Below are 13,520 nucleotides of genomic sequence, written 5' to 3' on the forward strand. Positions count from 1 at the left end.
GCATATCAATACACACATTATGCATTTATATCATTTCTTATTGGAAGTTATTTTGTTTGGGTCATGGAGCCAAAACATTCCAGAACCAAAATTACATTAACATTTGACTTTTTTTTTTTTTAACAAGTCATGCAAAGTAGTAAAAAGAGCAAGGATTTTAAGAGCTGGAGAGACCTGAGTTCTAATCTTCCTTTTCTTACCTGATGGCTGACCTTAAATTACTTAATCTTCATTTTCCTCTTTTTGCAAAATTAGGGTATTGAATTCTTCCTTACAGAGTTACTGAGAGGGTTTCTAATATATGATCTGACACATTGTTAGCAAACATTGATGGCTTTTTATTATTAAACTGAGATGGAGAACGTTTATGTAATTTATGCAGGATCACAGACCTGATTACTTTTGTGGAGAGGATCTTGATCCAAAGTTGTTTAACTGTCAGCTGAGTAATGTTATCATCATACCATTATGTACCTTAACTCTAGACCCTCCGGGAAATATGATGTTTAAAGACAAGCATTCTGATTTTTTAAACAAACAGATTCTTGAGAACTTTCTATGTACAAAATAGTATGATGGTCACCATAAAAGATGTACAGATAAATAAGACATGGATCCTATCCTCTCAGAGCTTATTATAGCACAGTGAAGAAAAGGAGTATACATAAGTATCTACAGTATAAGCAGAATATGAAAAGTGAATTCATAAAAACATAGGAGCAACTGGGCTATAGGAACATTATTGCCATTTGTTCAGCCTTTCAGTAGACATTTACAATGTCAGTAATGTCCACAATTTCAGAAGTTCTAGAGAAATAATGGCAAACAAAATGGTTAAATTCTTGTTCTCATGGAGAATGCAGGCTAGTTTGGGAGATAGCCATTTATAAAATAATCACACAAATGTGTAATTTTAAACTATAATAAGGGCTCTGGGAAGAAAGTTAAGGTTGCTATGGGAATATATAGATAATATTCTGATGTGATTTAGAATCCAATTTCGAGGTGCTTCTTGAAGAGGTAGTTTTTTTGTGCTGAGATCTAAAGGGTGAATAGGAATTAAATAGGTGAAGAGGTGGCTCCCAGGGTACAGCATAAACACAGCTGGAGGTAAGATGGTGTGTGGTGGACTGAAAGACCAGAAGGCCTGCAGGGCTGGGTTAGGGTGATGGAGGAGAAGAGGCTATCTGAGAAGGCACTGAAGAGTTACATAGCAAGGACTTGTTAAAGATTTAGCTCTCTATTTTAAGAGCATTAAGGCTGCATAGTAACATTTTAAACAAAAAAGTACTATATTCAGATTAGTTTTGTTTTGTTTTAATTGCTCTGTCTTCATTGTGAGATTCAATTGGTGAATGCTGTGGAATTTGGTAGTAGATTTTGTATTTCAAAGAGGAGGGGAAAAAGAGCTAGGTTTCTGGCTTTCTGAGCTGACTTAGGGAATATTACCATCAAAGTTATGATCCTGAGATCTTGTGTCAGGTGGCATGCACATTGTCATAGCTTGTTAGGTAGTTGCATTTGAATCTTGGGTTTTAAAAAAATTTATTTCTTGAATTGAACCGTAATTGATTATACATATTTATAAGGTATAGAGTTGACTATCCATATTTGCGTATAGTATGTGATGATCTTTGATTCTTTAGTAGGCAGATAAGTAAGTAGCAACAGCTAATAACTTTGCTTTTTGGGAAAGTGGGGAGATTTTTAGAAAAGGAAGAAAAAGAGGAAGAGTATTAACCTCTCCTTAGTAACTGTGATATGTCAGGCATCGTGCAAGATACTTTGTATATATGGGAGGGGAGATAAATATGAGCTAATATTCTTATAAACTTTAAGTTGAACCGAAAATGTACGGCAGTTTCTCCGTCCTGGCACTACTGCCATTTAGGGCCAGATCCTTCTTTGTTGTCAGGGGCTGTCTTGTGCATTGCAGGATGTTTATCAGCGTCTCTGGCCTCTGTCCACTAGATGCCAGTAGCACCACCTCTTCCCTCCCCACTGAAGTCATGACAACCAAAATTGTCTCCAGAACCATTGTTCTACAGAATGTGAGATATTTGAGTGGAGGCGAAAAGTTCATAGTATTTCATGTATCCCTATTAGTCTCTCTATTTTTACATCTAAAAAGTTGAAAGACATAATGACAGGCTTTTATGTTAAACTATCTTTTCCTCAAAAAGAAATCACGCCTAGAATTGAAGTATCCTAAGAGTTTTTAATTGTTAGAGATGTTATCATTCATGAGTAGCAGTGCATATAATTTCTCCAACATACCAGTGACTGCATTTTGTCAGTTCAAATGTAGATAGCTTCACTACTTGCGAATTTGAATGTTCCTGTGTTTTAATAAAAATGTGTTTTTTCCAAAAAGTTTTGTACCTCACCACTTCACTCCATTCATATTCTCTTGGAATGTGGTATTTACAATTCTAGTCTGTCAGATTTTTTAATTGAGCCCTACATTCAAAGAGCCCTACAGATGAGAATGAAAAAAAAAATTACATCAATTTAAGGATTCATTAGAATTTAGCTACTAATAATGAAAACTAATGTCTATGAATTAGCAGATGAATTCCATAGTCAAGATTATTTTATTTATAGCTCATTCAAGAAAGCTACTGTTCTCTGGTATTTACTAATATAGAATTGATCCTATCGTAGATAAATTTACCTAACTATATAATCTTACATAGAGTCCTCCTAGGAGTTTAGAATAGTTAAATTATTTTAGACCCAAATACTGTGGCAGTCTTCTGTCATTACCTTTTAAAAGAATTGTATAGTCTATTGCTAACAGTGGAGAATCTTAATTCCTTATTTAACATGTATGGATAAACTCTTCTATATTTGTCATTATGCTTCAAAAATTGAGATCTCAATGGGAAAATATCAAAATCTGAATCATAATATTGTGATAATATATGCCAATATTTTACTTTCTTGGAATTTTCTGATATCTTCTCACTTTATCATAGGATCTATGTGTATAAAGTGTTTCAGCAATTTAAGGTAATATTACCATAAATAATATTTTTGAGGACATTTTTCTAGGAGAACATACATTTTTATATACATAATCAGAAGGGAAAATAGCCCGATAGTTGTGCTAGTCTTATGTTTGGGCTATGTCAGTTGCCTCTGAAAGTCATACACTTTAAAATCATAGCATAGAAAGCACTTTAAGATTCAATTTCTCTATCCCTTTACTAGACACGGTTTTATCTAAACTGTTGTGGCCAACTGGAAATAAATTCCATTTTTAAAGACCTCTAGAGACATCACAGTTGGCAACCAATTCATGGTTCAGTGACCTTTACTGTTAACTGCTTCTTTTCTGTACTTTCCCTAAGCTATTCACGCTATTATTTAGGTCTATTATCTTCTGGCCTAAGTAGTTATCAAATTGGCTGGTCTTTGTATTTATTACACCTAATCTGAAGACTTCTTAAGTGTCTGCTCAGCTAACTTATTTTCTTTCAGACCAAAAAAGTCTTTTCTTCTGACTTCCATATAATTTTTCTCAAACATTTATCATCTTTCTGACTCACGTCTCCTGAACATAACAAGCATATAGAAGAAATGAGGAACAGAATCTTTCTCCCTCTCTCTCCCTTCCTTCCTTCCATCCTTCTTTTGTCCTTCCCTCCTTTCATTTTTACTTCCTTTCGCTCTTAACTACTTATTTATACCTAAAGATTGTCATCTGAACAATGTACATTCTTAGAATGCAGAAGATTTCAAAATAAATAAATAGCCTGGAGCCCTTTTCTTCAAAAAAGGAAGAAAGTCTTTTATTCTGAGTGGGAGAGCTATCTGTGTGAGAGAGAGACAGAGAGACAGAGAGAAAGACTAAATTCTACCAAACTTTTGAAACTTGTTTTTTTAAAACTACTTGTCAATTATTTAATAATTTTATATCTCCCAATATTTTTAAAGACAGCTGTCCTTTTTCTCTTTTATATTCAAAAGGTACCAGAGAATTTATAATTATATAATTTATATGTACTATATATATTCATATATATATATATATACAATACATATTTTAGACTTTGTATCACTCCCCTTCCTCTCCCAAAAATATAGTCTAGGTAAAAACAGTATTATTTTTATAGAAACTTAGCCTCATGAAATGTTCCCTAATCCTTCATTCCTTTCCAAAATATCTCCTATATATATATATATAATTAGAACTGTTATTAGACATACCGCATAATGGCACTGTTAAACAAAATAAAAAATTTTAATCTCTTATAAATATGTATTCACTTTTCAAAAGTTATTTTATCTTCCTATTTGATGTATTTACCTTTAAAAGTATTCTTGTCAAATACAATTTTTTCTCGTGGTTCAAAAAAGATGACTATTTTTTTCAATTGGTAATGATTTCAAGTGATGAAATGATTGAAATTGGTTCGCCCTTTTAAAAAAATCATTGTATCACTTTTTGTTGCAAAAGGTAAACTTTTCAAGTGACTTTGTCTGCTTTGTTATCAGCTGTTAGTTTTCTACGTGTTTTTTAAAACTATAGTTGAATATTCTTAAAAGATCTTTAACATCATGAGGAATTCTTTAAAAGCAGTTTTTATATATGTATGTAGTAATGATTTTAGGGTAAGCAGTTTATGACAGTTTAAATGTCAAATCAAATGTATTTTTTACCAGCCAGCAAAAAAAAAAAAGAAAGAAAGAAAGAAAGAAACATTTTGTATCCTATTTTATGTAGTTCTCCCCTAATCGATTAACTAGTGGCAAAATTTGCAGAGACCTGAATTTAGTCAAGAGACCTGGAAGCTAGTCTTTGGTTAGCCATCTGTGACCTTGAGAAAGTTATTTAACAATTTAGGTTCTCTGTTTACTTATGAAAAACGTAGAGGATTACACTGGTAAGATCTAATGTCACTTTCAGCGCCAATATTTTATAGTTTTATTGTTTTATTAGAGATAGAGACAGACAGACTTTTCCTTTCTCAGCAAGGAAAGGGAATTGGGATCGAGGTGATGCAGGTCTTTAAAGCAGAAAGAAAAGACAATGAAGAAAGTTAAGAGAAGGGTAGGAGCAAAGCCTCCCATAAACCACAAACTATAGGACATAATAAATGAACCGGTTCCAAGTTACTCTGCTTTTAAAAAAAATTCTTTCAGACATACCCAACTGGACAATAATGGGAACTGCCTGTTTCATAGGAAGGTTCCTGCTCTCTGTGTGGAAAGAAAATCTTTTGACTTGACCCTGGGAAGAATGTACAGAAAGGGGAATGTACATGAAAAACTTAAATTTCTATAATTTATTGTTTAGCAAAGAAAGTTAGGGATGATAATTTCCTTCAAATGATTAAAAGGATGTTATGTGGAGGATATTATTGGCTTTTGTTTGTTTACTGAACCTAGAACAAAAAAAAGGATTTACTTTGTGAACAGACAGGTTTTCATTTGGGTAAGAGGAAGCATTTCCTGATAATGATGGTTATTAAAAAGTTTAAATGATCACTCTAGATAGAGTCCTCTCAAAAACCTCTGATGTTTTAGAAGCTTCTATGTTAGATGATGTTCTTAGATAACTTTAAAGGTCCTTAATAGACTATAAAATTATTTTTCAATTATCATTTATCATGGATATGATATGCAAATTCAGTAGCTGGAAGTTCTTAAACAAAGTTCTTAAACACATTGGATTTTAATTAATGGAAAGATTCTATTCCCATTGCTTGATTGATAATAAAAACCATAAGCAAGGTAAGGGTGCTTTTTAAATTTTTAATGAGCTGCTTCCCAGTAATTTTCTTGTTTTTAATGTATTGTATATATTTGAAATGTTTAAGAAATTTTAAATTACTACAAATATATGAAAATATTCAGGAATTATTTCTCTAGTCTCCTGACTTTAAATAAGGCTTTATTTTAAGTGTGTCAGTGTAATGAGATCAATTTTATTTTCACAGATTAATCCAAAAGATAATTCTACAATCTCCCATTGTTTCAAAGCAAAATTCTATTACTACAGTTTGTCAGGTTCTCTCATTTGTAGCTTCTAAATATTTCTCCCTGTCATTTAAAAGACATCTTTAAGGTATCAGCAGATGTGATCACACCCTACTCACTCTGTGTTTTCAAGTCTGGACAGCATAGCTGGTGATGCTATAATAAACATTAAGCCTGAGTAAATGGAAAATGTTTCTTTTTCTTTCTTTAACTTTCCTAGCTTAAGTGAGTGAAAAATTATGCTTAATTTTTTTTCTTTAGAATGAAAAATAAAGAGAAATTATTTCACTCATGTAAAAGGGAACCTGTGATTTAAAATGTCTTTCTGAATTATTTTTAAATTTTGCAGATGTGGCAAAATATGCAAGCAAACTGTGTCTCTATTTTATTACAGTACCAATTCACAGCAGCAGTCCTTGGCGTTTATTTAAACTATAGGAATGTGTATCAGGTCTAATTAGTTTTGCGTTGTTAAAGATATGGGAGTTATTTATTTGAATAAAATGTATTGTGGGTTTGTACTGAGCTATTATGAAAAAGTTCTGCACTTGGCAGTAATTACCTCTGCTTCTAAAATAAAGAGAGAAACAGAACAATTATTTTCCAAATATATATTACTTGAGCTTTCTTTATTAAAATACCTAATGTTTCAGCATTGAAAACAGATAATTTGATTATGACTTATAGATAGAATTATAAAGTTTTCTCTGTTCTCATAGTTTATTCACATGTTTTTTATCATCTCAGTTAAAATATGCAAGAATTTAAATGCAACACCTTTTAATAGCCTTCCTACTCAATTTATGTTCATGGAGCAGTGGCACCTGGGTGCTTTTTTAGAAATGCAAAATCTCAGGCCAGATCCCTGACAAATAGCATCATAATCTGTGTTTTTACCTCATCTTGGGGTGGTGTGTATACTTTTTCAAGTATGAGAAGCATGGATTTAACAGAATATCATTGGCAGCTTGAATATTTAAAAAATTAATCTGATGATTAAGTTATGGGATTTAACACTTCTTTATCTTTGATTAAAATGCTCAGTTATGATTTCTTTGTAGGCTTAGCAGCTAAGATTTATAGTATTTTTAAACTCATTACATATATAGTTATCTAACCTGTCTTCTGCTAGCAAACGTAGATTCATTGAAAAGTGTATTATAATTTAATAACTATCATTCATTGTAGCTCTGTAGTAGAGATTTTAAGATTCTATTTTTCTTAAATTATTCATGATTATACTGAAAATGCTAACAAATATTCATTCATGGACAGTGCAAGCCATATATCCAAATATTAATGTGTTCTTTATGATAAAAGAAGGGTCATTAAGTCAAATCGTATTACTTTTTCTGTTTCATTTTATGTTTCCTTATTTTTATTTATTCCATGTTTTCTTTCTTTTGTTTTAGTTGGGTCTGGTAAGTTGACATTTTATTGGCCATCTTCTAATCACCGTGTCACTGTGACTGGAACTTCTCTTCCCCTTTCCATCCATACCCTTCCATGTCCTTCAACCAATCAGCCTCCATGTTTCACTTGTCATTGGCCACAAAGACAGACTGCACAGAATAAAGTCTGCAGGAAGTATGGGTAACTGTGACAAAGAGTAAAGGTAATGGGGTTGCTAACTTTACGTCTTTTTAAATGCTCTTTGATCTGCATTCTCTCATTTCTTCTCTCCTGAAATAAGTGATAGGATTGAATCTTGGTTAAGTACTATTTCAATTTATATCTCATATGATTAAGCAAACAAAAATAAATGCCCAGAAAACAATTTGAATTTTTTGGGGGGGGTCAAAATATGTTTATGATTTTATGTCTGTCTAACTGAGTTTTTATACTATTGTTTAAAAATAGTCATTGAAAGTCCCATTGGTGAATAGCCTTGCCCTTAGGGCTGTTTGCAGTCATTTTCATTTCTATGTGTCAGATTCATTTCATTTTATGTAAGAAAAAAACCACAGGATGTGTCCAAAGTTTATCAAAATGTACTTCGATAAATGTTTGTTCCCGTATAAATAAAGAGTCATCAGGTTTCTAAGCACTCACCTTGAGGGAAGTTTCATTCATTCTATGAGATTGCTAGAATACCATTTTTAGAAAACCTTACCTGAGTACGCTAAAGGTATACCAGGGAATAATTTTAACTGTACAATAATCTCCCTCACTATTTTCTAAGTTTAAAAGCTATACAAATATTATAAAAGTGACATTTCTTATTAATAAAAATAGGATGGATTGTTCAATAATCATGATGCAATAACTGGATATTTTTAAAAAATAGCATTCTCTATGATATCCTAGATACAAAAATATAGATGGATCAAAATTTAAACATAAAAATAATAAAGACATATAAGTACAGAATGAAAATGGAGTTGAATATTTACATAATATAATTTATTATGTATTTGTAATCTATATTATATAATTTTATTGATACAATAACAAAAATGCCTAGACAGATTAGAAAGACTATAGTATTAAAGCGGCAAAATATATTTACAACATATATAGGAAATGTATAAACTTTTAGCTTATAAACAGGTTTTAGAAATTAAAAACTATATAAACATATGAACATAATATCTACAACAAATAGGAAATCAATGATAAGGTAATATGAGGAAAAGTATTTAACCTTGCTAATATAAAATGTTAAATTAAATAGAGAATAAATTCTGTTCTATTCTGGCAAAGACGTTAATGCTCAGTGTTTGTGAGGTTTGGGAGAAAAGGCAATTTGTGTTCTGTTAGCGAAAGTATCAGTTGATAAAAAAATTCCTGAGCACAATTTAACTGGACTTGTCAATATGCTCTAGATATTTGCATATGTTCAGAGCCTGTAATTTTACTAGAAAATAATCTTGAATATGCTTGTGAGAAGGATGTTAATGTTAGCACTGTTTTTAATAGTGAAAATGAGAAACAAACTAAATTTAAAACAATAAAAATTGGTTAAATAATTTAAGATAATTTGCATATTGATTATTTAAGTCATTAAAGAGATATTGTAAGAAAATATTTTAAAGCAGTATCATCCAATTTGCATGGTAAAATTATGAGTCGTTTTTCTTTTTTTTTCCTTTGTCCGATTTTCCAAATTTTCAATACTAAACATATGTGACATTGGTAACATGATTATGTATTTTTGATTATAGCAAGTTTAAATATTGTAGCTTTCAAAAAATATTCCAATGTTTTATCGTAAGCTTTGAGTAAGTGTATATGATGAGTGGCCTTCTCAGTGTAAACAGGTAATGATAGATTGATAGATTGAAGCATATTTAGTTCATTCATTTTTTTCTTAGAGATACATTTACATCTGATATTTAACATACATATAGAAAAGGATTTTTTTAAAGTTATATTTCTAAGACATATCTTGTGGCTGATGTCACTGTTGACGTTGGCATGAGAATATGCCTACCAAATATAGTAAATTCATTTCCAGGCAAATATCCTGTGTGGAAGGATTGCTTCAAGATAAATGTAGTTAGCATAAGGATTTCTATTCCTTGTTCCCAACTAAGTCTTTGAGGTTTGAGGAGAACTGCCATTTTATAAAAGAAACATAGATTCTGGCACACATTCTTAGACATGTTTCTGAGATTTAGGAAAGAGACCACCCGAAGTTTTTACTTGACTAAGTGGTTTGAACATTTATATTTTCCTACTCAAATTCCCTGCAATATTGAAAAGTCATATTTTCCCACTCATCTGATTAATCATTTGGTTTTCTTTCATTGAAACAAACCAAATTCTAGTCTGGGTTTAGTTTATTATGCAGTCAATCCTTTTAATTCTTGGTCTGATTTCTACATCAATTATTCCGACCCTTAACTAAGAAATAGTGTGCTCCTGTATGGATTTGTACTGGAGGAAAATCCCCAAGCGATGATGCACATGCCTATTATTATACCTGGGTAATGACAGTGTTTGCTAAATTCATGAGTAAGCCACTCAATTACAATCACAGTTTTTAAAAAAATTACAAGCTAGAACTTCAGCGTTACCAAATTGAACTTCAACTGTATCTCCTAACTTCGTATTTTCTTCCCTATAAGTTACAGAACATTTGAAAGCATTTGACCTGATTTTTTAGGTCTCCTATAATTTTGTAGTCAAATGGTATAATTTCTACTAAACCTCAATTTAAAAAAAAAAAGAATATAGAAGAAAGCACACTAATCTAGATGTCAGGAGATCTAATTACTTTCTTCAGTTTTGCCACCATGCAATAGTAGACAAGTCATTTGATGTTTCCTTTTTTTCTACAAGGAGTTTTATATTTTAAATATATATATAATTTATGTGCATATTAAATAATCTTTAATGTGTCTTTATGATCTGTATGTTCAAGTCAGAGTAAGGGAATTCAGCAATTTTAATTAAAATTTTAAAATTAATCAAAATGCCTTGTCAAATATATATTATACATATGTATGTACATTAGATGCATTTTATCAGAAAATGTTAAACAAGAGAAAAATATCTTTTCAAATATTGACCTCATTAACAAAGAAATCATACTCTTGTGAGCAGAGTGGTGGATATAAAGTGAATATAATTTTTGATTCATATTCACTTCAAGGAGTTACGCTAAATGACTGACATAAGTAACTGAAAATACTTTTTAAGAAAAGGTTAGAAATAATGAAAAAGTCTTAAAATGTGGATTAGAAGAACCATGTCCTGTATAAACTGTTAAAGGTCTGGCTTGAAAGTTTCATTCACTTCAATTTGGTTTCTTGTTGTTGCTGTTTTGTTTTGTTTTTTCTAAACGATGACTGGTAAGGGGATCCCAGTTGACTTGGTGTTGTCAGCACCACACTCTCCCAAGTGAGCCAACTGGCCGGCCCATCATTCACTTCAATTTGAACTGAGACAAGAGAGGAGAATAATTAGGTGTTTCAGACAACTGATAAGAAATGAATTTGAAAAGTGTAAACAGCAGGCAAAGAGACTTACATTCAGTGCACATTTTTCCAAGCACAAGACTCAGCCCAAAAATGAGCATCTTTTTTTCCAGGGATGACCCTTCAGCCCATATCATGCCTTCAGCTGCCATTGCTCTCAATGTAACTGACACAATTTTCTGACACTCTATTTATTGCTGGATGAAGTGGCCGTTGAAGTCTGTATAAATCAAATAGTTTGGACAAAGCTGGCAGTATTTATAATGTCAGGATGAGCAGATGTTTCAAATTTGCCCTCATTTCCATATATATTCTGTTTAAACATGCCCTTGCCTATGTAAATGAAGGAAGCCTTCTACTCCACTATTGCTTTAAATTCATTTCTATTCAGGTAATTGGACTGAAGATTTTAAATGGTGATAATTTGCATGGTAGCATTTCAGGAGCTTCTGAGTTAAAGTAATTTTAGGGCCTGCCTACATCAGGAGGTCCTTTGTGCATGATTAAAGTTCATTCACCTTTAAGCCACTCTAAATGAGAAAATATAATATTTATTCATATAAATTTCAGGTATGCTTTGAGTGTGAAGGGTCAAATTTTAGCTCAAGAATTCTCCTAAATATGAAAGTTAATGATAGAAGGTCAGGTAGTAAAAAACTTTTTCATAAAACAACTCATTTCGTTTTATAAATATCAACTTAGTAATTTATCTTCAAATCGATGATGACAATTGGTACATTATTACTGTTGTACATAACGTATCTTATAAAATAAAGGCAGCATTTGAAATATCAGGAAATTGTCTCAATTAGAACAATGACTACATGCTTTTGATTCAGTGTAATTTGTTTCATCTCCTTTAGAACCCCCACATTTTGTTGTGAAACCCCGTGACCAAGTTGTTGCCTTGGGACGGACTGTAACTTTTCAGTGTGAAGCAACTGGAAACCCTCAACCCGCTATTTTTTGGAGGAGAGAGGGGAGTCAGGTATGACTTTTTTCTGATTTTTTAACCAGTGAACATGGGTGCCTGATAGGTAAGAAGAAAAATCAAAGTCACTGAGTCATACAGCTGTCACATTAAGAGAACTGAGAAATCTCTGCGTGCTCTAGAAGATTTCAGCAATGAGAGGGAAGACAAAATTGTCTCCATCGTTTTACGTCTCAAAGCACTTTTCCTGCCTACTTTTGGTACACAGCGGGGGAGAGAGAATAGGCAGTGTTTTATCACGTAAATGTGACCTTTACTTCCAATTCAGCCACTTTTTTTTAAAGTGGAAGTGGAAACTTCTCTTTTTTTCTCAACATAATTCAGTTAATTATCATTTCTATTATTCAGATATCTGGAATTATATATTAAAAGAGATTTAAATACATTTAAAACAGGGATGATAATTATTCAATGTGATTTCTCTGAAAGTTACAAGGGTCCGAAAGTGCCTTCAGAATCAACAAATTATATGAAATTCTTTTTAACATAGACGTTGTGTTAAATATAATTCAGTATATTCTAATTCTTTGAAAACCTATCCTATATAATCATCATTTGCTATCAAATCCTACTCTCCTACTCTCTTTGGATTTTATAAACCAGAATTTTCTATATACATCGAAACTAGAATATAGAAATTTATACTCTTTGAAACTCTAAGTTCAATTTGGGACTTTGGTTTAATAAACAGGAAATTTTACAATAGTTTAAAATGCCTTTTTATTTAATCTCTTAATGATTTGCCTTCTTCAATAGGGCAAAACATTTTCTTTTACTTGTTTCTGACACTTGGAAAAAATTATTCTCATTCATTTTTAACACAGTTACAACTGACCTCTTTTGTTTTTGCTTAAATCACTTGGGTGTTTTGATTCATGGTCTTGCTTCTGATGTGCTCTTATAAATATAACAAACGGGTAATTTACTCACTACACAATAATCTTTTGAAGGCAGTGCCATCAACTTCATTTTTGTTTTCACTTTGGTAGGCAAACATTGACTTGATTATGGTTTGTAGACTATCATTTTAGTTGTAGTATCTTGGTGGATTCTAACACATTCCATTTGGCTTCAAAGGACTAAATTTGCTGACAGCAAATTAAAAACAAGAAAAAGCAAAATATTTTAATACAGCAGGAAGAATTGGGAGTGCATTATAGAAGAAAATCTGTATAGCAGTAATAGTAAATCCATGAGAACTTCTTAATACAGTAATATTTAGATAATACATTTAAGTTATTTAATCTCTAAACCAAATTTCCAAATAATTTTGGTTTTGTTTTATTTAATGATGCAACTCATTTTTACCTAAAATTTAACCACTGGACATATATCCATGGAATAGGAGTTAAATCTTTATTAAATGATGTATACTAAAAAGCACCAAAACCTTTTAAAAGTTTTTGGTCAGAAAAAAAGATGATTTTATTTAGTGAAATACAATCACATGATGCATTATTTTGTGTGAAATACACACTCCTTCTAGCAAGCTTAATCTTTTGATTAAATTCAGTATATGAATTTAAAAATATCTATAACAGATATTCTCAACATTTAATAGGAGAAACAACATATATAATTGTTAAAGTTTGGTTTGAATTACTGTGTATTTATAATGGAAG

General features: G+C 31.4%; 1 protein-coding gene across 1 annotated transcript in view; it reads left to right on the plus strand.

Annotated features, from left to right (window-relative positions):
• ROBO1 (roundabout guidance receptor 1) overlaps positions 1 to 13,520 on the plus strand; it is a 474,875-nt gene that overhangs the window by 380,886 nt on the left and 80,469 nt on the right. Inside the window, exons 7-8 of the mRNA XM_063077793.1 lie at positions 7,398 to 7,406; positions 11,771 to 11,895. Of these exons, the coding sequence (XP_062933863.1) occupies positions 7,398 to 7,406; positions 11,771 to 11,895 (134 nt within the window). The remainder of the gene's footprint in view (positions 1 to 7,397; positions 7,407 to 11,770; positions 11,896 to 13,520) is intronic.

This window comes from Cynocephalus volans, chromosome 1, assembly GCF_027409185.1.
Source record: "Cynocephalus volans isolate mCynVol1 chromosome 1, mCynVol1.pri, whole genome shotgun sequence".
Taxonomy (NCBI): domain Eukaryota; kingdom Metazoa; phylum Chordata; class Mammalia; order Dermoptera; family Cynocephalidae; genus Cynocephalus; species Cynocephalus volans.